This window comes from Delphinus delphis, chromosome 5 (genome assembly GCF_949987515.2).
Source record: "Delphinus delphis chromosome 5, mDelDel1.2, whole genome shotgun sequence".
NCBI classification, from domain to species: domain Eukaryota; kingdom Metazoa; phylum Chordata; class Mammalia; order Artiodactyla; family Delphinidae; genus Delphinus; species Delphinus delphis.
In genome coordinates, this window is record NC_082687.1 from 103,693,360 (window position 1) to 103,719,416 (window position 26,057).

At 34.6% G+C, this 26,057-nt stretch overlaps 1 protein-coding gene across 2 annotated transcripts in view; it reads right to left on the reverse strand.

The window, feature by feature from the left end:
- Positions 1-26,057, reverse strand: part of CENPE (centromere protein E) — a 73,731-nt gene that overhangs the window by 30,557 nt on the left and 17,117 nt on the right. The window contains exons 14-33 of one of the 2 annotated variants that reach the window (XM_060011818.1): positions 22,540-22,684; positions 21,787-21,875; positions 21,015-21,182; positions 17,168-17,242; positions 16,824-16,943; positions 14,820-14,942; positions 14,573-14,738; positions 14,030-14,184; positions 13,220-13,534; positions 12,834-13,106; positions 12,521-12,679; positions 9,267-9,470; positions 7,152-7,310; positions 5,011-5,301; positions 4,727-4,885; positions 3,534-3,824; positions 2,012-2,296; positions 1,704-1,862; positions 1,191-1,478; positions 472-759 (exon numbers count right to left, since the gene is read on the reverse strand). In XM_060011818.1, the coding sequence (XP_059867801.1) occupies positions 472-759; positions 1,191-1,478; positions 1,704-1,862; positions 2,012-2,296; positions 3,534-3,824; positions 4,727-4,885; positions 5,011-5,301; positions 7,152-7,310; positions 9,267-9,470; positions 12,521-12,679; positions 12,834-13,106; positions 13,220-13,534; positions 14,030-14,184; positions 14,573-14,738; positions 14,820-14,942; positions 16,824-16,943; positions 17,168-17,242; positions 21,015-21,182; positions 21,787-21,875; positions 22,540-22,684 (3,912 nt within the window). The remainder of the gene's footprint in view (positions 1-471; positions 760-1,190; positions 1,479-1,703; positions 1,863-2,011; positions 2,297-3,533; positions 3,825-4,726; positions 4,886-5,010; positions 5,302-7,151; positions 7,311-9,266; positions 9,471-12,520; positions 12,680-12,833; positions 13,107-13,219; positions 13,535-14,029; positions 14,185-14,572; positions 14,739-14,819; positions 14,943-16,823; positions 16,944-17,167; positions 17,243-21,014; positions 21,183-21,786; positions 21,876-22,539; positions 22,685-26,057) is intronic. The other variant, XM_060011819.1, reaches the window with a different exon arrangement.

Below are 26,057 nucleotides of genomic sequence, written 5' to 3' on the forward strand. Positions count from 1 at the left end.
GCATCCCAGTTCTCACCCTCTAAATGACTTTTAGATGTCAATATATTCTAGATACACTACTCTGTATAACGTAACCCTTCTCTCTATCAGGATACTTCCAAATCAGCTCTGTCTTGTTCTTTACCTGTGGGTTGGTATTCCATGGTCTGAATGTGCTGTATTGATTCAACCAGTCTCTACTAATGGACAGTTAGAATTTTTCCTGTTTCGGGGTTTGCTTTATTTTGTTATTGCAACTTGTACAAATATCTTTGCACAGTTGTGCTAATGTGTGTGGGATAAACAGCAATAACTGGACTTTTTGGGTCAATGCAGACACTTATTGAAAACTTTGGAAGATATTATCATATATCCATCCCTCCAGCCTTCCCCAAGATTGGACCAATTTTACAACCTCACCAACTCTATCAACCATGGCTCTTTTAGGACACGATGTCATATTTACTAGTTGGGGGAAAGATGGTAACTCACTCTAATTGTGGTTTCTCTTAGGTTTTCCTTGAGCTGGTCTATCTCTACTTTGAGAGTCTCCTCCACACTCCTAAGGTCATCTCTTTCTTTTGTAACAGATCTTACTTCTTCAAGATTTTCATGGAGTCTCTGAGTTAACCTTATGTTCTCCAATTCTGTATTTTCCAGGGTTGACTTTTGGGCCTCAAGTTGCTTCTTCAAGTTTCCCATTTCACATATTTTTTCCTGAGTCTCACTGACATCTTTCATCTTAAGAAGTTGATGTTCTTCTTCTTGAAGTTCTTGAATCTGAGAAAATCATAAAACAAGTTATGACATAGACAGAAAATTTTAGGAAAAAGAACTGTCTCTAAAATTAAGGTAATCATCTTTACATTTTAGTCTAACATATGTATTATTTTCTTCTGTAAGGGATATGACGAACACAATAATCAGATGTCATTTTCCAACTTAACAAGACCTACCTTTGCCTGTAATTCAGTATCTGAAATTTCTAAGTCTCTCTGAATATTTGCTCCTTGGCCTGTCTTCTCTGAACTATTCCTTGTATTAATGGTTTCTTGGTACTCCTTCAGAAGAATGTAAGTAGCTTTTAGTTCCTCTTTGATTTTCTGTCCCTTTATGATTGGAGGAAAATTAATCAAACTTAGTAGTGAACATCATCATTATCACTTGAACACTATTTTTATATCCAAAAACATTATAAGAGGGAAACTTACTTCAGCTACAATTTCTTTAATGTTTTCTTTGAGTTGGTCTCTTTCCTTTTGAAGGACTTCCTGCACCCTTTCCAGATCATCTCTTTCCTTACTTATGGTTTTTATTTCTTCTTGACTTGCCTGAAGTTTCTCAGTCAACTTGAGCCTCTCGCTTTCTATTCTTTGTAGTGATGAATCTTTGGCTTTGAGATGTTCCTTTAACTGTTCCAGTTCACTCATTTTTTCCCGAGCTTCACTGCTTTCTTTTATGGTAATCAATTGTTTCTGTTTCTCATGAAGCTCTTGGGTCTTAAAAATAATAATAAAATAAGATAATAGCCAAAAATATACTTATGTGCGCACACACAAAAAAAGTGTGTTTATATATGTATATATATACGTGTATGTATATTTTTTAAGGAAAAAAATCTAGTATGTCTTCTAAAACAATTTAGGAGGTACACAGTAGTCTTTGTAATCCAGTTAGCTACCTCCCTTAAGTTTTCTCCCACTGTTCCTTTACTCCCAATTTACCTTTTTCTGTAATTCATCATTTGTTGTTTCTAATTCCTGTTGAATGCTTGATATTTCAGTTTCCCTCTCTGAAAGATCCACTCTCAATTTACCAATAGTTTCCTCCTGTTCTTTTAGGCAACAATGAGCAACTTCAAGTTCCTCTTTGGTTTCTAGGTGCTTCATTATTAAAGGAAATTGCAAGAAATTTATGAAAACGTTATAACCATTACACTGTAACTAATTCCTTTCCCCAAAGGTTTAGTTTTTACCAAGATGTTTGCTTACAGAATACTAAGCACACACACACGAAAAAGGATGAAACCTACTTTAGCTGCCATTTCTCTTATGTTTTCTTGGAGTTGGCTCCTTTCAGATTGAAGAACTTCTTGTAGCCTCTGTAGGTCATCCCTCTCCTTAGCTATAGATTTCACTTCATCATGACTTTCTTGAAGTTTCTCAGACCACTCAAGCTTTTCCATTTCTAGCCTTAGTAGTGCTGAGTCTTTGACTTTGAATTGCTCCTTCAATTGCTCCATCTCACTCATTATTTTCTTAGTCTCATTGTCTTTTTCTTTCATATGGAAGGACTGTTCCTCTTGAGATGCTTGAATCTTAAGAGGATCATAAAACAATACAGTTGGTGCCCAGAGATACTTTATTTTATTTTAGGGGTAAAGAAACAAGGATACTTTCTAAAACAATTAAGTCAGGGATTTAACAGCTCATTTACAGAACAATATTTCCACTCACCCACTCTTCCATTATTCAGATATTTAACACATTTATTGAGTACTCATTGTGTTGTCAGTATCTTATTAGAGATTGGAGATGAAACGGGAAACGACACTTTACATGATCTGCCTTTTTGAGACTTACGCACTTTAGAAGGAAAGATACCTATTATACCGGATCTTACCAAACAGAGGTGCTGGGTTCTTTCAGGCTACCAGTGGCAAACCTAACCTATTGTGAGTGCTTAGGAAGGGCTTCCTAGGGGATGGAAAGCTTCAGTGGAGATCTAAAGATGAGAGCACTTGTTAGGCAAAGAGGACTATGGAAATACTACAGGAAGGGAGACCAGAACATCTGAAAGCCATGAGATGCAGAAGAGCAACAGACTAGAGTTGCTGGAGCACAATAAGCAGGAGGAAGAATGAGATGAAACAGGGCTAGAAACCCGCAAGGTCTGGGATCTAGGGTCTCAAAGGTCATGTGAAGAAGCACGCTGGTGTGTATTTCAAGAGCAATGAGAAGTTATTAAAAGGTTTTAAGAAGAAAAGATCACTTGGGCCAGAAAGGGGAATGAATTAGAGAAGTATGATATGAATGGGGAGACCAGGTAGGACGCTATTGCACAAAGCCAGAGAGAGGTAATTGTGACTTGGATTAGGGTATCAGCAATGTGGAGAGAAGACTGGGAGGATTTCACACACAGGTACACACCTTAATATCAACAAGGTTTGGTTCTTGTATTACAGAGTGAGTGGAGAGGGAGGGATAGTAGTAGGAATGATTCCCAGATTTCTGACTGGATCAGTGAGGAAGATGGTAACGCGTTATGGGATGCTGGGGAAATAGGTTTAAACAAGGGAAGAAAACAGTGTTTTTGACTTTATCCTTTCCTGTAATTTAACACTGCTTTTTCTAAATCATTTTGAATATTTAAGAAAACAACTCATTTTCCATAGTTTCTTAGTATTTATGAGCAATTTTTAGTTGTTCTGTTTCCAATCACTTCATAATTAAGAGACATTTAAAGAAAATTGGTAGGAACATTACAAATGTCATTTTTCCCAAAGACTTATTTATTAAACACTTATTAAAATGGGAGGAAAGGATGAAACTTACTTTAGTCAAAGTTTCTCTAATTTCTTCTTTCAGTTGGTCACATTCAACCTGAAGTGCTTCTTTTGTCATTTTAAGATCGTCTCTTTCCTTAGTGAGAGATTTTATTTCTTTGTGACTTTCTTGAAGTTTTTCAGTCAACCTGAGACTTTCCATTTCTGCACTTGCCAGTGTTTTTGAATCCTTGGTTTTGGATTGTTCTTTCAATAGCTCTGGTTCATCCATTGTTTCCTGAATATCACTGACTTCTTTCACATTAGCAAGTAGCTCCTGTTCCTCATGAAGCACTGGGACCTTATGATATTCATAAAATACCAAGGTTACTATCTAGAGAGTGTTATCATAATTTTTTAAAGGGAAAACATGAGGCTACTTTCCATAGCAATGGAAGTGATTTTGAACCTTCATGGCCTACCATGGGCCACAAACTCCTATTTATACATTTTCTCTTGATTCCTACTCAAGCTATTATTCATGACTTTTCTGCTAGTAATAGTCTGTCATAATTGTTTTTTTTCTCCAGTTTACAACCACAGTACACTTTACCAACAAATTATCAATCCGGTCAGTTGCATGCTTCATTTCTATACCAGTTCCCAAATGCAACAGGAGAAAAATCAGAATTGAGCAGATTCTATCTCAATAAATGAATGGCCCCCATTCTCAGATGAATTCTAATGCTACTTCACAAATTTGTTATGTGTACAGATTGATTCCCCCTTTCCATGATCACTAGTGGTACCATGTAGCTTTGCATAGCATATTTCTGCATTTATCATACTGGAATTGAGAGATTTTTTTATATGCCTATATTGGGGAAAAAGAACAATATCTTATTCATAGCCACAGTCTCAATGCTTGGCACACAGTAGGCTTTTAACATAGGTTGGTCCAGTTATCCCAATGTTTCATTTTCTCCATAGCATTTGCTATTATCTAAAATTATCCTGTTCATTTGATTGCTTATTTATTGAGAACCTCTTTCCACTACAAAGTAAGTTCTATGATCACAGAGATTTTGTCCACCTTGTTCCCATTTTATTTCTATAATCCAGGACTGTACCTGCTACATTAGACACTCAACAAATACTACCCAATAAATGAATGAACCATAACTCAGTCACTACCTACTGCTTATTTTTCTTTCAGAGAAAGAAAGGAAGAGGGGACAAGGAGCAAAGGAAGAAAAGACAAACCTTTTCTTGCAATTCAGTATTGGATTTCTCTAAGTTCTTCTGAATATTTATTATTTGAGCTGTCTTCTCACAAATGTTTCTTCTTAGTTCTTCAACAGTTTCTTGGTGCTCTTTTAGAAGCATGTGGGCCACTTTTAGTTCTTCTTTTGTTTCTAGACCCTTTATTAGCAAGTTAAATTTAAAGAGTAATTGTAATAACATCATCCCAACATTGCCTCCCCCTTTCCAACTGACTCAGTTCTTAAAGAAACATTTAATAGATGAAAGAAAAGGGTATGACTTACTGTAGCTTCAATTTCTCTTATGTGTCCTTTAAGCTTATTTCTTTCTATTTCAAATGACTCCTGTAATTCCTTTAGATCATTTCTTTCTTTGGTTATGAATTTCATTTCCTCAGAATTTTCATGAAGTTTCTGAACCAACTCTAGCCTCTCAATTTTTATACGTTCCAATGTTAATTCTTGGTTCTTTAGTTCATTCTTTAAATTTTCCATTTCATTCATCTTTTTCTGAATCTCGGTCATCTCTTCTTGTACACTAAGAAGTTGTTGCTGTTTTTCTTGGAGTTGTTGGCTCTTAAGAAATATAGTTTTTATAATTACCATTTTGTCTATATCCTCCTAAAATTCTTATGTAAAATGTACTTTGCCAAACTGAAATAATCATTAGCATAGCCCTGCCTACTACTCCAGTATAAACAGACAAGTAACACTAAAAGTAAAGTAACCTTTTAGATAGTGCTTACAGTGGGTCAAATAGGGTCCCACCCCAAATTCAAGTCTGCCCATACTCTGAGAATGTGATCTTCTTTGAAAATAGGGTTTTTGCAGATGTAATTACTTAAGGACTGAGAAGAAATATTCCTGGGTTAAGGTGGGCCCTAAATCCAATGAGAGGGTCCTTATAAGAGACAGAAAATGACACACAGAGACACAGAGAAGGTCATAGGTAGATGGAGGCAGAGATTGGAGAGATGCAGCTACAAGCCAAGGGTACCACGGACAGCTGGGAGTCAAGGACAGGAAGAGGCAAGAAAGGATTCTTCCTTAGAGCCTTCAGAGGGAGCTTGGTCGCCAGCATCTTGATTTTGAACTTCTAAGAGCCAGAATTGTGAAAAAATAAATTTCTGTTGTTTAAAGCCATCAAGTTTATGGTAATTTGATACAGAAGCCCTAGGAAACTAACAGAGTGTCACTAGGTTAATCAAAGAAGTAAAGTGAAAATGAGAAAAATTTAAAAAGAGACTAAATATGCAGATATAACTGCCAAGTAACTATAATTCCACTTCTCCTAAAAACTTGGATAATTTACTTTCATTCCCAATAAGGTCCATATCGGGTGGCCCAAACAAACAATGAGGCATTAACTTTTACATAAACTTACTGATTTCCCTTATTTAGGAGGAATATGAAAGAGATGTAAGGTTTTAACATATTCAGTTAAGTTATAGTAAAAAGGATGAGAATTAAGAGAACCCACATTAGGAAAAAAAAATACAGAAGCACAATGGAAATCACAATATATTATCTATAATGCATGTGGCACTACTACTAGAATATACAGAAAGATCTTGGTGGGTGCATTTTAGAATTACTTGGGGAGTACAATTGTTACAAGGGTCTTAGCTCTTCTATAAATTTTACAATAGCACCTTATTGTAAATATCTAAGAGATGGTAATACAGTCATCCCCTGGTATCCATGAATCCCTGTGGATACCAAAATTGGTGGATGTTCAAGTCCCTTATATAAAATGACATAGTATTTGCATATAACCTAAGCACACCCTCCAGTATACTTTAACTCATCTCTAGATTACTTATAATACTGAATACAATATAAATGCTACGTAAATAGTTGTAAATACTATGTAAATAGTTGCCTGTGTGTGGCAAAATTCAAGTTACACATTTTGGAATTTTCTGGAATTTTTTTCCCCTGAATATTTTTGATCAGTGTTTGGTTGAATCCATGGATGCAGAATGTGCAGGTATGGAGGGCCAACTGTAGAGATAAATTTTACATTTTAGAGAATAACTAATATATCTCTATAAGGGCAGAATCTTTGTTTTGTTGACTAATGTATCTCAAGAGCCCAGAACAGTGCCTGGCCCATGGTGGTACTGTATGAATGTACAGTACTTGATGAATGAATATATCAAATGATTCGTTTAGATGAATGAAGGCCCCCTATCTCATTTAAAGACTAAAAAAATATAATCCTCACAAAGGATGTTAATTAACATCTCAGTAGGAGTTGAAATTGTCCAAAATATTAGCATTAAGATCTGTTCATTGGCAAGGTATGTATTATTTCTGGAATTTAGGTCTGCTGGAATCAAATTTATTACCAAAAAAAAAAAAAAAAAAAAAAAGAAAAAGTTTAGTCAGAAAAAATGACCAGGAATATAACTTTAAAAAGTCACCTTTTCCTTCAGCTTTTCTTCAACTTCTGCCAGTTTTTCACAGGTCCTAGAAAGCTCTTCTTCTTTCTTTATGGTATGGCTCTTTTCTTGTGCAACTATCTCTTGTTGCTTTTTAAGTTCATTTCCAAGAATTCTTAATTCTTCCTGGTTTTCAATGGTCTGGAATTTAAAAAAAAAGCTGAGATTAAAATACTAGCTTACATTTATGAAATCAGGTAAAAATCAGCATTTGCCTTAGCCTGAAAATGAAGAAGAAATCATGGCAAACTACATTGGAAAAGACTAATTAAAAAAAGTCTTAACTTAATCATATAAAGGTCAAGAATCTGCTTTTTTAATACTGTTTCTTTATTGCCCATCTTACATTCTTATCATGAGAATTAGAACTGGATTTTGTATTGTCATGAGAGGTTTGCTCATTTTCTACCCCTAAGCCAAAAGAGACTTTCTAAGCTTCTGTTGACAACAGATAATATATGAGACATATATATATATATATATATATATATATATATATGGTTATGGGCTTTTCATATGCTGGAATGACTTTGGTTTTTTTTTTTTTTTTTTGCGTTAGGCGGGCCTCTCACTGTTGTGGCCTCTCCCATTGCGGAGCACAGGCTCCGGACGCGCAGGCTCAGTGGCCATGGCTCACGGGCCCAGCTGCTCCGCGGCATGTGGGATCTTCCCGGACCGGGGCACGAACCTGTGTCCCCTGCATCGGCAGGTGGACTCTCAACCACTGCGCCACTAGGGAAGCCCATGACTTTGGTTTTATACATTGCTTAATAGCAAGCTCAAAATGGCAGCATCCTTTGCTAGCATAAAGTGGGTTAATCCTAGTTATTAAGCTTAAACAGTGACTTTCTCAAGTATCAATATCACAAAAACATCACAAGCCAGAGACTGAGAAACAAATATGACTTTTATCTGTGTTCTTATTTACATTCAGCAATTTTAACCAAACAGACAATCCCAAGGAACATGGAAAACTGCACAAAAGGTCAGGTTCTACTGTGATCCATAGCAAACTTCTCAAAATATTAATTTCAATCTAGACACATTATATTGTCCCTAAATTTAGAAACAAAAAATAAAATAGGTTTGAAAATATTGGCAAACATTAACAACAAATAATTAAAAGTGAAATAAAAAAATTACAACAGCGTAAATAGAAGAGAAACATTTAGGAACAACTTTAACAAAATATGGAAAAGACCTGTGCACTGAAATCTATAACACATCACTGAGACAACAGATAATTTATAGAAAGATACACAATGGGCAATAAGCCATTTCATGCTAATAAGCATGAACAGATGCTCAATATCTTTAGTCATTAGGGAAAAGCAAGTGAAAACAATAAGGTACACACCCAATAGAATGGCCAAAATTAAAAACACTGATACTATGAAGTGTTGGTGAGGATGTGGAGCCCTCAGTATTCTCTTAATTTGCTGATGGGAATGTAAAATGGTACCAACTACTTTGGAAATCAGTCTAGGAAATTTTCATCAAGTTAAATATACCTCTACCTATGAGCCAGCTATTCCATTTAGATAGTTACCCTAGAGAAATAAAAAAAGAATATGTTCATAGAAAGATCTGTATATGAATGTTTATAGCATCTTTATTCAAAATAGCCAAATAGTGGAGATAACTTAAATTTCTACCAATAGGATAAAGTCTAAACAAATTGTGGTCTGTTCATATGATGGAACACTACCCAGCGATAAGCAGGAGAAGAAAGAAGACACAAAAGAGTGTATGCTGTGTGATTCTATTTGTATGACGTTCTAGAAGGGAAAGGCAAGTGAAAACAATGTGATTAAGTGATTAAGGTAAAAAAAAAAAAAGGACAGTGACTATATGGGGCAGAGGGTAAGATTAGGATCAAATAGATCAGAACTCAAGGGAACTTTTTGGGGTGATGGAAATATTCCATATCTTGACTGAGGTGGAAGGTACACAAGTAGAGACATTTGTCAAAAGTCATCAGACTGCTCTTGCATCAGATACATTTATTGCATGTAAATTATACCTCAATAAAGTTGGAAAAATCTAAAATGTACAAAGACAAAACTGTATTGCTAAGTATACAGTGCTAAATCCTACCATTTCAATGCTTTCCCTTAGGTCAGTCTTCAGTTGTTCCTTTTCTGCTGTAATACTCTCTAACATTTGTTGCAGTTCATTTTTCTCCTGTATTAAAGAAGATATCTTTCTCTGTTGCTCAATTAGCTCATTGTCCTCAACATCTGCAATCAGTGCTTGGGTTTTTTTGGCTTCCAAATTTTGTTTTTTATCTATGTCAACCATCTAAAATATAAATACATTAAAGAATTTCTTAGTTAATAATAATTTTAATAATAATAAAAATAGCCAACATATATTACTTATTATGTACTAGGCACTATTTTGATATATTGACACGTTTAATCATCACTATAACCATATGAGGTAGGTACTAGTATTATCTCCATTTGACAGATGAGGAAACAATACCAGGGAGGATAGGTCACTTGCCCCAGGTCACCCAGGGAAGAATAACCAGGTTTTGAATCCAATAGTCTGGCTCCAGAGTGTGCGCTCTTGTGCCTGTTCACTGATAAGAACTACCTGGACAGCTATAGATAATTAACAATTATCTTCACGTATGATGGGTTAACCTGACTTTATGAAAAAGTAAGCCGCCTTGAACTCTATCACTTTATGTTTTTCCTTAAAAGTTGGAAATCATTCCCTAGCCCCTATTCCCAATTAATCTTTATTTTCAGAGGCAGTCATACTCACCAAAGCTGGAGTTTTATTACATGTAGAGGGCAAAATACTTTTGGTAGAAATATATCTCACATTATAATAGCATAATTCATCTTTTCTTAATATACAATTTTCATTTACTGCTTAAGAAAAGCATGTTATATAAATTCATTTATCCATAAATAAGTCTTAACCAAAGGTAACTTAAAATGTGAACTCCTTGGTAAAAGGAGATAAAGACTGACATTACAATTGTTGGCATGAAATTAGAGTGTCACTATATAACCTTATAGTAGCCCAATAAATACATTCAGTTCCATACTGGCCACATAGGTTTTAAAAAGTTTTTATAGTAATCTATAAGTAACATTAGAAAAAAATTTGAAAAATAAAGAGAAAAAAATGTCATCCAATGTCACCAACACAACCACTATTAGAGTTCTAAAATATTTCATTCCAGTATTTTCCATTAACTTTTTTTAAAACATAGCCATCATAATTAATTTACATATATAGGATTCAATTTAGCTTTTCTTTTTCACTTAGATCATGTGCAGTTTCCCATACTGCTACGTAATCTTCAAATTAGTATTTTTAGTAGTTGCTCTATTCTCTAAAGTGGATATGGACAAACCATATTTTGTTTAGTTAACCTCTTAGTGTTGGCAATATTCATGAGCTTCTGACAATGGTGCAAACAGAGCTAACTACTGGGTTGGCCAAAAAGTTCGTTTGGTCAATGAATACATTGTTCAATACATTTCTTGGTGAAAATGAAAAATGTGTCTTTTATTTTTACTTAAAATCAAACAAACTTTTTGGCCAACCCAATACATGAGGTGGGGAACATATAGGCTTTGGAAGCAGTTTGTCAGATATTATAATTCAGAAGCCTGCATCTTTACTCCTAAACAAAGGAATATACACAAAGACAAAGCAGATGGAGAGGAAGTATTCTATAATGATGCCCAAGGTACATTTCAAAACTGAACTCAGCCTAGGAAGTATTTCAGCTACCATGATTATGAGTAAAATCTAATTTCTGTTGAGACACACTAGAGAAATTGCATTTCCAGAGAAACACATCAAGCAGGACTGAAAACGGGTACTCCAAGGGATTCCTGATAGACCTACTTAATGGAGTTCTGTGGTACCCAGATGAACAGAGGGCCCCTGGAAATTCCCAGACCCACTCTTTTATCTACATGGGTGATTCCAGCATGAGCAAGGTTATCACAAGAACAAGGTGATCTCAGACTTCCAGCCCAGGTTTCAAGATCTCTAATGAACAGAATGGCCCCAGAGAATCCCATCAGACTCTTTTATCACCATGGACACTTCTAGCATGAACATAATACTACAGGAGCCAGTAGGTCCCAGTGAGTATAACTCTTCCTTTCCCTCACTTCTCCTCTACTGCTTCCTTCTCATGGGGTCCTATGATTGCATTTTTCATTTGTTTAAAAGCAGCTATACATTGTTGTATCTTATTCTAAAAAAAAACTGTTCAAAAAACCTTCCCCCTGTGAAAGTAGAAGTTATAAATTTCAAATCAAGGTCAAGAACCTTTGGCCCATGGTTGATCCAAATTATAGATAAGCTGAGAACACAAGATAATAGTGGAAGTGAAAATGCTTTTCTAGGAGAGAAGGACTCAAGAATAGGGAGAGAGAAGAGAAAGCTCATTTTCCAAGGCAGGAATATTGTGTGCCTGGGTAAAGGGGGAAAAAAGAAGCTAATTAGACTATATCAAAATTTAAAGCTTCTGTGCAAAAAAGGACAAAATCAACAGAGTGAAAAGGCAACCTATGAAATGGGAGGAAATACTGGCAAATCGTATAACTGATAAAGGGTTAATAACCAGAAAAATACAAAGAACTCTTACAACTCAGTAACAACAAAAAACCAATTTAAAAATGGGAAAAACTTGAACAGACATTTCTGCAAAGAAGATAAACATATAGCTTACCAGCAGTCTGTGATATTTTGTTATGGCAGCCTTAGCAGACTAATATACCTCCCTTTAAAAAGTCACCATTAGCATCCTAGTTTTTCTTATATATAATTGAATAACTAGTTAAGTAGTTTTTCTCCTAAGGTCTCAGGACAAAATGAACCATTTTACCTAGAATGAATTATTAAGGCAAGATTTAAGCATCTAATAGTAAAATTACGGTCCAAACCCTAAAAATAGATACAAATACGATACATACATTGATTCTATAGCAAACTCTAAACAAATATAGTATACAAAATCCAACATAAAACAAATATTTTAGCCATAATTAATAATAAGCACTGAATCTTTCTTACATTCTTAGGATTCAGAGGGGCTTTTAAAGATGTGTAAATTACAATAGGCCTTAGAAAAGTATCAGCTCAAAGTCCGAACTAGTATTTTTTTGTCTTTTCCTTTTCAAATTGATTGTAAGCAGTTATATTTGAAGTTATTTCAAAGACATGAGGCTTACGCGTGTAAATTATTCTGAGCTATTACCACTGTGAATAATAAATAAGATTGAGATGACTGTTCTGCACTTAAGTGTTTGAGGTTAAGGAGAAAGCGCATAGACAAGCATACAAAAACTTTGAACAGAAACACCCTTTACCTTCTCCTGAAATTCATCCTCAGTTTCTCCTAAGTTGTCCTCTATATGCAAATTCTTGGAAGTTTCCTCAGAAATTTTCATTTTTAGTGTGTTAATCGTTTCTTGGTGTTGTTTCAAAGACTCAAGAGCATTTCGTAGTTGTTCCTGGGTGTCTATATTCTTTGTCAGAGAAATAGAAAATAATTTCCATTAGAATGTGAAACAATGAAAATAATTTTATAGCTATTGCTTGATCATAAATAATAAATGATGGCTCCTGTAATGTTCTTAAAGAGGCTCTGAGATTTCAAAGTTTAATCAGTCAAAACCTTACCATGTTTATAGTATCCTGAATGTCACTTTTGAGTTGGTCCCTCTCAATCTGCAGGCTCTCTTGGAGTTGTTTTTGATCATCCTTTTCTTGGGTTAAGGTTTTTACTTCTACTAAGGTTTGTTGAAGTTTCTCGGTAAGCAGCGTTTTCTCCTTTTCTACAGTGTGCAGCCTAGAATCTCTACTTTCTAATTGTTCCTTCAGCTCTTCCACTTCTTTTAACCTTTTTTGATTCTCAGTTGTTTTCTGCTGAAGTTCTTGGGTTTTGTGAGAGAGCTTTAAGATAAGAAAAAGTAAATGTGAAAAGCAGAGCATTGTGCGACGTACACGTGGAAGCCAAACCCCATTAACACTAAAGATCATTTCCCTAGAGGGTGTCTTGTACCAACCTCTGTCTTCAAAGCATCCAAATTTAAACCAAGTTCTTGAGCTTCTTTAGAGAGATTTCCTATTTCCTGTTTCAATTTTGCATTCTCTTCAAGGACCATCTTATACTTTTGCTCAAATTCAATATGATGATTTTTAACATCTTGGAATTCTTGATCAGTGCTTTCATAATTCAACTGGGAAGTTGCTAGGTCATTTTTAGTTTTCCCAATTTCTTCAAGTAAATCTTGAATTCTACTTTCCTTATGAGCTACTTCAGAAAACAATTTATCTTTTTCCGATGTTATTATACAGAGCTCTTCAGATTTATCATGTATCTATGGAAAAGAAAGCAAACTTAGCTATGTTAGCAATATATGATCTACTTAAGCAATTTTCAGGAAAAAACTTTCTCTGCCTCACCTCAATTTCAAGACATTGAAATTAAGCAAAGGTTTGACTGAGGAAAGGCAATATTTTTATTGTGACATCTCTTTAACAATATATTATCCTGTTTAACTTTACCTTCAAAGTTTTGATTTCTAATCTCTGGTTCTAGTAAGGATTGCATGGAGAAGGACAGTAGAAACACAATCAGCATGTGCCTTTAATTCCTCACCTATCATTTTAAAGTGTTTTCTAACTTTCTGGTGTAGCAGGCATTTCATGGTTTTTCTTAGAATTTGACTTATATTTCTATGGCTAACAAATTGAGTCAGGCATTTACAGTCTCTTGGCTGGTACTTTAAAATAAAATATGGCAAAATATTTAAGGCACTATTGCAAAGGTTTTTATTTTAAGGTAAGAGTTGTTTGCTTAAAAAAGTGTTTACCTCCTTCCTTAGCATTTCTACTTCTGAAGGTAAAGATTTCAGTTCTGAGAGCAAATTAACTTCTTTGTGCAAAGCTTCATTTTCTTCGACTTCCTTATTCAGTGCTTTCTGGAGATGGGTAATTTTCCTTTCCAATTCCATATTAGACAGTAAATCTAGGAAATTTTTAGTAAGTTAAATAAAACAGCTTGCAGTTGTTGGGTAAATCTAAATTACATACATAGTTAGATTATTTAACCAGATTATATAAAATTTATTAAAGAAAGAGCCAGTGTTGGTAAACCACTCATCCAATTGTTAATCACCTTGTCCAAGATTGGGTTCAATTTATTTGAAAAATAACTTTTAAACCCTTATGGTTTGAGGTCCAAGGAAACATTTATAAATACAGATACCAAATGACATTAAAACTTCATATTAAGCTATTAAAAACACCAGAGAATAATGGATTTTTAATTACTGCAATATAGTTGCAAAATCTTTTAGGTACATTTCTGTATAAAGTCAGATTTGCAAAGAGATAAGTCTGAAATGATGAAATACCTTTTGGAACTTTGCCATCTATAAGGGAGGTGAGTTTTGTTATTTCATTAAAAGAAGATTGTAATTCTTTCTCTAGATCAACTTGCATTTTCTTTTTCGCCTCCAACTGGCTTTGATATAACTCAATATCATTTTCCATTTGCTTGCATGTACTTGCAAGTTCTTTCTATTGAGAGAAACACTGCAGATTCACAGAAATGTACTGATCATTGCAACTGTTTTTACAAATATTACAAAAATAACTTACCATTTTTTCTTTCACCTTTAGATTTTCACTTCTGAGAAAGGCTGATTCTCTCTTGGCATCAAGAGCTACGGTTTCAGCATCAAGCAGAGTCTGTTTCATTTGTTTTAAGTCTTCAGTGTTTTCCTATACACATGACAAAAGGGATTTTGTGAAATCTAACTTTGTTAGAGTTGGAAAAGACTTAACACGTACATGTATGTTATTCCTAACAAATCAAAAATGGTTAAAATATGCGAATTGCCAAATGTATTTTTGGAATAGATTAAAAAATTAACACTTCAAATAGTAAAAATATTTTAGGGAATTCCCTGCATTCTAGCGGTTAGGACTCGGTGCTTTCACCGCTGGGGGCCTGCATTCGATCCCTGGTCGGGGAACTAAGATCCTGCAAGTGGCACAGAGTGACCAAAAAAAAAATATTTAAAAAATTCTGGCTATATTTTTCAAAAGGATAAAAGCATTGTATAGAAGTACTATAATTCTGTTATTGTTTAAAAAGGTTAACACAATTGTTGCTCAGCTAGCCTCTTAAAGTTTGATATGTATTATTTTAAGTTACTCTCTGCAAAACATGACAGATGACTAGCTAATAGTTAAAATTAAGGATGTTAAATCACAAATTGAAAAGAAAAAGATAAATAATCCAACAGAAAAATAGAGAAAAGATATGAACAGGCAACTCACAGAGGAGAAAATGCAAATGACTGATAAATACATGAAAAAAAATCCACAGTCGGGCTTCCCTGGTGGCGCAGTGGTTGAGAGTCCGCCTGCCGATGCAGGGGACGCGGGTTTGTGCCCCGGTCCGGGAGGATCCCACATGCCGCGGAGTGGCTGGGCCCGTGAGCCATGGCTGCCGGGCCTGCGCGTCCGGAGCCTGTGCTCCGCAACGGGAGAGGCCACAACAGAGAAAGGCCCGCCTAACGCAAAAAAAAAAAAAAAAAAAAAAAAAAAAAAAAAAATCCACAGTCTCATTTTTAGAAAGAAGTGGCATTTCAACATGACTTGCACTTACATGAATTCAACCGTATGTACTTGGCAAAATATTAATGCAAACATGCATGCATGAATGAATAAATTGGATGAATAAAGAGAAAAAATAAACATCAATTTAAAAAAATGGGCAATTCTATTTGCCATTCTATCAACAGATACTCCAGGATGATATGAAAGTGCCTTTCTTCCCAGGGCCTCAGAACAATGAGAACACTTTTAAAAAGAATCACTTGTCATTAATAGAAGGTAGCAAAAGAGTACTAATAGAAGGTAAGAAAAAGTACTCTGAAAAACTCAAATGAAAACAAAAGAAGAACAATAGAAACTAATATTCTAAACTTTCCAGCTAGTAACTGTTGCCTTTTTAAAAAAGTTAAAAACTAGAATCCAACTGATAGTTTCTTGAAGTAATCAGGTGGATTGAAAGCAAATAGGAAAAAAAAGTTAATTTCACCATGAGATTCAATACTATTTAATGCCATGATCTTATACCAACTAAAATCACCTACAGCTATAGCTCTGAAAAATATCAAACTGTTAAAATAGTTACATAATTATAATGAGAATGCATTAATATCTATTAATGAAATTAATGAAATTTATGAAATCATGCTCAATTACATGTTTTACAGTTCTAGTTACTAATCAATGTCAAGTGCTTACCTGAAGATATTGACTATACACTTCTGCACTTGTATAAAACAATTGCAAAACATTAAAATTTTTTGAATTACTCATTTTTAATGGAAGCTCATCTCTAACTTACTTATATTCAATCAAAGGATAATATCCTTAACTCTCTATGATTCTTTATCCATAAAATGGCAATGATACTAATAGTGCCTCTCTCATAGGGTTACTGACAGGATTAAATAAAATACTATATTTAGAACAATTAGAACAATGCCTGGCACACAGTAGGCTCAATATAAACTTTTGCGATGATGATGATGACAGTATACTACAAATGCCAAAATGATGACACAACAAAATAAACCTGATTTTTACCGATGAGTATGGCAAGTCCATTTCCATACTTTCTGACTTCTGAGAGTCTATGTATTTCTGTAGCTTCTTAATCTGGTCTTCCTTTTCTCTAAGCAGCTCTACTTTTGAACTTAGTATATCCTAAAACAATTAAAGGAGAATGAAACAATTTAATTGGGTTTTAATTCTAAGGAATTAAAAAGAAATTATATTTAATAGTTTAAATTGGTAGATAGTAAAATTCAAAACGTTGATATTTAAAGAATATAATTCCTTCTATTTTCTGAAATCATGCTCAATTACATATGATATATGTTTTATAGTTTTTGTTCCTTATCAATAGAAATACCAACATAAATGCTCACCTCAAGATCTTGATTATACACTTCTGCATGCTTAACTAAATTCTTTAAGTTGGAAATTTCATGAATTAGTTGCATCTGTAAGAGCATGTGAACAGGCAACAGAGCAAACCAATAGTTAATAAAGCAAAAAAAAAAAAAAAGATAGCATTCATTCACCGCTTTAGAATCACCAAACACAATAAGAAAGACTGGGAGATCAGTCTAGTTCAACTACCAGAGATCAACCGTTCAAGCTACTGCAATGAAGCACCTCATTATTTAAAAATAAATAAATAACTAAAACCCAAACTCAACCAACCAAACAAAAAACATCCCCAAACCCCACAAAACAAGCAAATAAGAAAAAAGCCTAAGCATGACCCCCAAAACAGTTATGTCATGTTAATAAAGCTACAATAAGGTCAAAAGCAAATTAGTACCCACCACTGTATAAGATAGAGTGGTAATCAAACCTTTATAAAAAACATACTTTAAATAGATTTTTGTTTTGGGTAAGCTAAGTGCAGAAATGTATTTATTCTATAAGATTTTTTTCTCTTCCCATAAATTATCCACCTAGCTTTATACTGGCATACTTTTTAATGAGTTGTGACTTGGAATTTAGGTTTGGATTATGACAGTTTCATGTGGTACCTTTATAATATTATTATAAGAAAATAATATTTTCTTCACCAAAGCTAAAGAGATATGTATGGCATTATCAACTATTACCTTGCTGGTTTATTCTACAGGAAATACTGGAAAGATGATGTTATTGCTTTATATTGTTCAACTGTCTAAAAGTATAAAGAATACTTAAAGATACAAGTACTTCTATTAAAGTTTCCTTTTTATCAAAATATCTGTAGCATTAAATATTTGAGTACCAGAAACTTGTGTTCAAAAGAAGTAAACTACAGTTTAACAAAGATAAACATAATTACCCTGAGAATTATTTAATCATTATCAGATGAGTCCTTAAAGAGTAAAAGCAAATTCTAGTCAAATGTAAGGGACTTACAAAAATAGCACCTTGTTTAAATAATATTTTCTGGATGTCTAGTTCAGTCCTGACTAGTTTTAGATTTTAGATTAGTGCTGGTTTGACATTCGTATTTTAGGTCGGCATGAGTCAACAGAAATATAATGTGAGCCAAATTTATAATTAAAATTTTTCTAAAAGCTACCTTTAAAAAAAGTAAAAAGAAGCAGGCAGAATTAATTTTAATATAATTTATCTAACCTAATATATGCAAAATATTATTTCTTCATCAGTATTAAAAAATTAATGTAATATTGTATATTCTTTTTTTCATACTTAAGTCACTTGAGACTGGCCCCATTCCAAGTGCTCAATTGCCATATGTGATGAGTGGTTACCATTGTTCAGCAAAGTTTTAGACATCTGTATTGATTATAATTTAAATTGGCTCTATCTTTTACCTTTTCTTCTGTTTCTAACTTTTGTGCAAGAAAACCACATTTGTCAGGAATGAAGAACTAAATAATCAACATTAATCTTTGAAAACATCTAGAAAGGAAAGTTCCCCCACTTCTCATTTGCAATCACTCTTCATTTTAAGTACTGGTTCACACAAACAGAAAAAGATTAAGTCACTTTTGAAAAGAGCTGAGTACACTCTCCCAATGATGTTTAAGATGCAGAGCATAGAGAAAGTACATGATATGATAGGGTTAATCCACTGTTACAAAGAAAATATTGCATATTTCAACTGTAATTTTCAGCAGGTGAAATGAAATAATTAACTTCTTAAACATCTCCAAGTTGTGAAAATTATAAAATTAAATCAAGTTAAAATAGGTAGAGAGATGAAATTTCTCTTGTTCCCTGATCGTGATAATACTTGCCCTTGTTTATTCCTTTCTCTAAAATTACTATTCAAACATCTTATATTACTGTATCCCCACTTGAAAATTATCCACAGCTTTAGTGATTTTTGACAAAACCCTTAGGAAACTAGGGCAATGGCCACATATTCTAAGGCCGTAATTTGACCTTTACTCCGTTCTGGTTAAACTTTTCCCCAAAATGTAGGTTTCAGAACATATTTTGTTGCATACACCTACACTTGTATTTGTAGTTTAACATGAAATGCATATTGTAAAACTGTCTTTGAACAGAGTAAGTTTATATTACTTAAACTTTTAGGTTACCTCACAGAACCTAGAATTTCAATGTGTGTCCAAGTAAAAGTAAAGAGAATAGGATTATTTTCCCCCTTAACTGTAAAAAGAAAAAAAAAAATCGAGATGTTAGATTCAAGGCATATATTCTGTGTTATTTTGTAATCTTTTCGTGTGTGAGTCAATTCAGTGAGCTTTGATTTTAATAATTAATTGAATGTATAAGTGATGTAAGAAAAATTAGAGAAATTACTGCTACACATATGCCCAAAGGTAATTTTATACCTTATTTTTTATAAGATATATACAAAAAAATTAGGTGAGATTTTGGAGTTAGAAGGGGACTTGGCAAGCTCCCGATCTAACTTCAAGGAGGAAGATACACAAAAACGTAAGCCCTGAGAGATGTGATGACTTGCTCAAAGCCTTGCCAATAATTCGTGACAGGCTCAAATCTGTGGTGAGCTAATAAACAGCAGAACTAGGGCTTCATTCCAGGTAGTTTGCTCCAGAGACCGTGCTCTTAACCACAACACTAGAGCACCCCCTCTCAATAAAACTGTTTATGAAGTCTACTGTTCTTTTCATGAAGTTTTACATTCTGTGAATTCACAAATTTTAAAACAAATTAAATGAAAGTCTGTAGAGAAGTTATAGACTTTTGCCTCTCAGGATATAATACCTATGAAATGTAGGAGTAAATGTAATTTGTAGGTAGAACAGAAATAATAGTTTTGGCACAGAATTTTTTTTTTCTTTTTAAAAAAGAAAAGTAGGTGAGAAACTTTGATACTGAGGAAAAGGAACTGTGTCCCTTTGGGCTCTCCATACAGAAATAAGTAGCTGCAAATTAACTCATGTTTTACCTACATCAAAACACCAGCTCTTATTTTTGAGGGGATTCGTGGATCACATCACAAGTCTGATAACAGCTATGGATTCTTACTCCACAAAACTGAATATGCACTCCAAAATTCTATAGAATAATTTCATAGGGTCTATGAACTCTAGGTTAAAGACTCTTCACACTAAGAAATTGCTTGAATTCTTCTGGACAGTTACCAAGTCCCCAAAGTCTGATGGTTTATGGATTACATTCTCTTAACATGTAGCCTAATATTACACACTTGAAAAATTTAAGTGATCCATTTCATTTCTAAAAATTCCATTAAAATTATTTAGTATTAATTATACTAATTTTCACAGTAACTTTCTTATATGGAAAAAGAAATGTGCAAAATTAGCTTCCCTAGCTATTCTAATGTTCTAGCTATTTAGGAAAATATTTTCTAAAGAAAACAAAATCCATTAATAGGTAGTATCCATATATAAAACATTCAGCAACATATTAAAATTCATGTCGGTCTCAGTAGGAAATGGCTACGTTCTAGGCAGGACTTCTGATATGTTAATAAATTAAATATTTTAATATACAATTTATAAGGAAATAACTTCTTCAAGACAAATCCATCAATAGGCACATTCACCAAACCTTCCTAAAGATGTTCTTAATTTCTTCTTCTTGTGCATAAGCACAAGTGAAACAAATATGATTCAACTCTTTTAAAATAGAAATAAATTATTTCTCAAATTCTCTAAATTGTGTATACATATGGAAAATGGTTGGATCCCCAATATCTCAACCTTAGAAATACCTTTAAGAGAATGATACTTCATTTAAATGTGTGGTTTTAGTTTAGTTTCATATTTCCACATCCTTTACCTCTTGATCTTTCTCTGCTTTTCTTTCTAGAGCCTCAAATTCATCCAAATCATTCTTTTCTTTTAATTTCAATTCCATTTCTTCATTTTCTCTTCTTAGTTGTTCATAGTCTAACACCAGATTATCATAGTTTGCACGAAGTGAACTCAGTTCACTTTCTAAGTTTTCCTATTGCAAACAAAACCAAATTTCAAGTCAGAGAGAATTCCAATCATATATTGTTTGTTTCCTTAACAAAATTTGGATTAACCAAATAATTAATTTAACCTTGAATCGTTTGGTGGTTTAGGCCATTTTCTTCTTCAATAACTTTTTAATGGTCTAGCTTGATCCAGAGTGATAAAGGATCTGCATTTTGGTAAATTAGCTAACTTAGAATAGAAGATGACTATTTTGAAAGGGTTAAAATTTAAAAAAAAAAATCATAAACAAATGCTCTGTCTGTGTCTGACTAGAAAAGTTGAGTCAGAAGTAGGAGGTAGCGCTCATAATGGGACACAGATCCTTAAGCTCCTTAGTAATAAAGCTGATAGTTTAACTCTCCACCTGTCTGACTACTATCTTATTTCTCAGGTAGCTCTGAATCTAGGAAATGAAACTGAGGGATTATTTATTGACCTTTAAAACTCTAGTGGCCTTAATTAGAAGCAAAACTGTTACTGAAATTAAGTCAGAGCTAGAAATGTGTTACAACAACAACAATAAACCCCGATAACAAATGAATTTTAAAAAGAGTAAAAGGATAATACTCTGTAAAATACATTTAAGTTACCTGACTTAGTAGCTTTGTTGCTGGATTCCACTCTATCTCAGTTAATGTATCAAGAGTGTTACTGAAAATATCAGACTCTGAACAGACAGCTATAATTAGAGGGAAAAGAAATTTATCCATAAACTTGTTATTAAGTTTCTTAAAACTCAAAGATAAAAAAAAATCTGATCAGAGGTAATAAACTCAAATTAGCTAATACGTGCTCACAGTATGATCATAGACAAGAATACATTAACAACAAATGTGATCATTTAAATTATTATGTCAATTAAGATCACTGGTTAGAATGAGTGATAACACACAGGGGTCCTTAATACAATATAGGTAAAAAGGACAAATTCTAAATTTGAGATTTGATTATTTTAAGTAGATTTAAAAATGCCCCTAAAAAATATTTATAACTATGTTGGAGACATAATTTTGAAACGGATTCCTGTGTAAACACCATCCTTTCAAGGTTAGCAGAGTTTAAGGCTGATGTTTGTTATATGGATACTAATTTAACTAGATAATAATTAGAATAAAAACATGTGTTTCAACTATAATGCATTATTCTTAAGAAATCTAGAAATAGAGAACGTCATGAACGTTCACTTTCTTAAAATTACTTATTTTTATCATTATCTCCATTGTAATTACACCTAAAATACATACATTTTATTTAAATGTGTTTATCACATTAATTGAGTTATAAATAAAGTCTCTCTTTATAGGGATGTTTTTATAATTAAAAGTAATTGAAAAAGTACTCACATTCATCAATTTCTCCTAAAGTTACAGCAGCCTTATGTGTTTTTGTTGTTACATTCACTGGCATATTGAATTCATTTACATAGTTTGAGTCTTTCATTTTGTTAATTTTGCCAAGGCACCAAGTAACTCTTCGTTTTTTTTTAGCCTGAAGAGAAAGAAATCAAAATTACCTCACACAGATCTGGGCTCAACATCTTAAAACAAGGGAACTAGTTTCCATTTTAAAAAACCATTGGGACTTCCCTGGTGGTCCAGTGGTAAAGAATCCACCTTCCAATGCAGGGGACGCAGGTTCGATCGCTGGTTGGGAAACTAAGATCCCACATGCCGCAGGGCAACTAAGCCTGCGCCACAACTACTGAGCTCCTGCGCCTCAACTAGAGAGCTCCCACGCTGCAAACTACAGAGCCCACGTGTTCTGGAGCCCACACGCCACAACTAGAGAGAGAAAACCTGTGGCCACTAGACAGAAGCACTGCAACAAAGAGCCCACGCGCGGCAACAAAAGATCCTGCATGCCTCCGTGAAGATCCTGTGTGTCGCAGCTAAGACCCAATGCAGCCAAAATAAATAAATAAAAACAAACAAACAAACCCAAAACAAACAAACAAAAAACCCCATCGACTTGGCAGAATGTTTACTAAATCTACTTTAATATCTTACCAGTTTAAGGATAACCTGAGTTAAGAAAACATATTCAAACTTTTCAAATCAGTATTTAACCCCATAATAAATTTGATGAAACTACTATTTAAATTACATATTTTATTAGAAGGTTTACTTATAAGCTTTTCTGGAATGTAACTGAAAGGAATCGGTTGACTCTCAACTCTTCAAGTAACCTGGGGGTATACGGAAGGGACAGCTGTTGCTGCCCCCTTAGAGCTACTGAAAGCACTTTTGGGTGCCCAGTTCTGTTCCCCTCAGTTATCTGTTCATCTGTCATCTTCCCTAGCTCCTTCCTCTTAGCTGTACGAATGCTCAAGCCTATTTATCTGCTTTTGAGTTTTAAAAAAAACAATCCCTTGCCTCCTCACTTCTCTCTAGCTACCATTTTCTTTTAGTTTCTACATTGTCTTCTTCCTCATCATCTATCTACTTCTTCCTCATCCCTTCAGGGGCATTTCCGTCTCCTGATTCTTATCCCACCCAGCTAGCTGTCTTCATCTCTCATTCTGCTTTGCTGGTTTCTCTTCCCCTGCCCACTTCCTAAGTGCTTGTGTCTTTCCATATTTCACAGCTGGCATTCTTCTCTTGTGTCTCTACTAGTACAAGCATTATCTCATCTTATTTGATCCTCTCAACAATCCTCTATTACTACATCCATTTTATAGTTGAGCTGGGTGTCCAGAAAGTTTGGAGAAGCTGAGTAGAGTCATACAGCCAACTGGAAGCTGAGCCCATGCCTGTTAACTTCAGAGCCTATCCACCAACCATTCTACTGCGTTGCCTGTCAACATTATCTGCTGTCCCCAGAATATTCTGCATGCTTTCATGCCTCTACCACATATTACCCTTTTGCTTGAAATAGCCAGCCCTTTCCACAGCCTGCTCTGCAAAAACCAAGTTGTATATACATGTTTGACTCCAAAGACCTTCCCCTCAACTCCACGTGCTCCCAAAGCCACTCCTGGACCTTGTCATTATCTCAAACTCAAACCCAGACCTGCTCTTAGTACAGTGGCTATCCTCCACTTTCTTGATCCAGTTAATTCCATTATAGTTACTTAGCTTACAAGGTACCTTACTTTATTCCTGTTTTTCTCTTCCTATCATCTTAGATTCCATAGATCATCACTTCAACCATGTTTTTGGGTCAACAGCCTCAAATTATTTGACCCAATCTCTGTTCCCCAAACCTATTCCAACACAGTGTACACACAGATGAATTACACTGTCTTTTAAGACTTTATCAGCCTCCTGAACACTGCCAGGGCATACAGTCAGAAGACTGGCTGCCACCATCACCTGGGTCCTTAATGCTTCCCGGTAAGACTCCTTTCCTCCTTGTTGGCTTTCTTTTCTATTCCCTATAAAGGCTATACTATTTCAAACTCTTAGCATTGTCTATGAACTTGTGTCTCCACCATCTCCTGCTATCAGAGCAGAAAAATTAAACTTCCTACTTCAGAAAGACAATAAAAGCCTAAACTTACAAAAGCATTACCTGAACTGATGCCTATCCTTTCCTCTGTCCTTGTTATCATGAATAGATGTTTCTCCTTCTAAGGCCAGACCCTTCTACTGTATTCAAGATCCCATCCCTTTGGGTCATCTCAACCCACTGCAAGGTGGCTTTCACTACCAGCACATAACTCAAAATTGCTTTTGCAAATGAGCTTCTTATTTCTAAATCCAAAGCATTTTTGTCTATGTGTATCTTACTTAACTTCTCAGCAGAATGTGACACTGCTGACCACTACCTCTCTGAAATACTCTGTTCCCTTGGTTACCACATTCAGCTGGTTTCCTTCTAAATTCTGAGCTAAACATGGGTTCCTTCAGGGATTCTTCTTTATTGCCTTTACCTAAAAAGTTTTTGTTTCATGGGGTTTTGTGTCTGACCCTCTGTTTTTTCCACTTTCAACATGCTTCCAGAGCAAGCTCACCCACTCCCAGGACTCTAAGTTGGATCTGCAGTAGTTAATGCCAAATTGATACCTCCATGTCAGACCTTTCACATTTTCGACTGCCTGACATCTTAAAATGGAGATGTCCTGAATCAAACACTGAGCAGCTCCACTGCTCTTCATTCAGTGTTCCTCAACTCAGTGAATATGCTACCAGCTACCCAGAAAGCCTAGTAATGCCAGCAAGTTATTTTGGATACCTCCTTCTCCCTTTCCCTGCCACTGTGTCTACATAATCACAAAATCCTGTTGAGTCTACCTCCCAAATAGCTCTCCAGTTTATCCAATTTCTTCCACCTCCAGAGCCACAATCATTGCAGAGGCCCAATCTATCTGATGTACATAATAGCCTCACCTTCCCAAAATGCAATTCCGATTATGTTCCATACAAGGCTTTTCCTTGTCCTTAGCATAATGCAACATTCAAGTCCTTCACTGAGGTTTTAAAATGCCCCTGCCACCAGAAAGTCCAAGAAATATACTGTTTTCCCACAATTTTAAGCTTCTGTACATTTAAGTGTTTTCCTGAAACACTATTCCTTACGCCTTCCACTGGGCTATTTCCTACTCATCACTCAGTCAACAAATTGATCTAGAGCATCTTCTAAATACTTAGAATGGTGACCTGAGCATAATGTCTATTAATAATTATCTTAATAGTATATATTTATTGAGGATTTGCTGAGCAGAAAGTATAGTGTTAAGCATGTACTGTATGTTACTTCACTTAATTCTCACAACAATCCTATGAGGTGGGGATCAAGCTATATATCACAGATAAGGAAACTGCAGCAAAGTGTATTTGAGAAATTGCCCATGGTCAAGTGTTAGGAACTGACAGAACAGGGATTCAAACCCAGGTAGTTCAAATCCAGAGGCTGTGCTCTT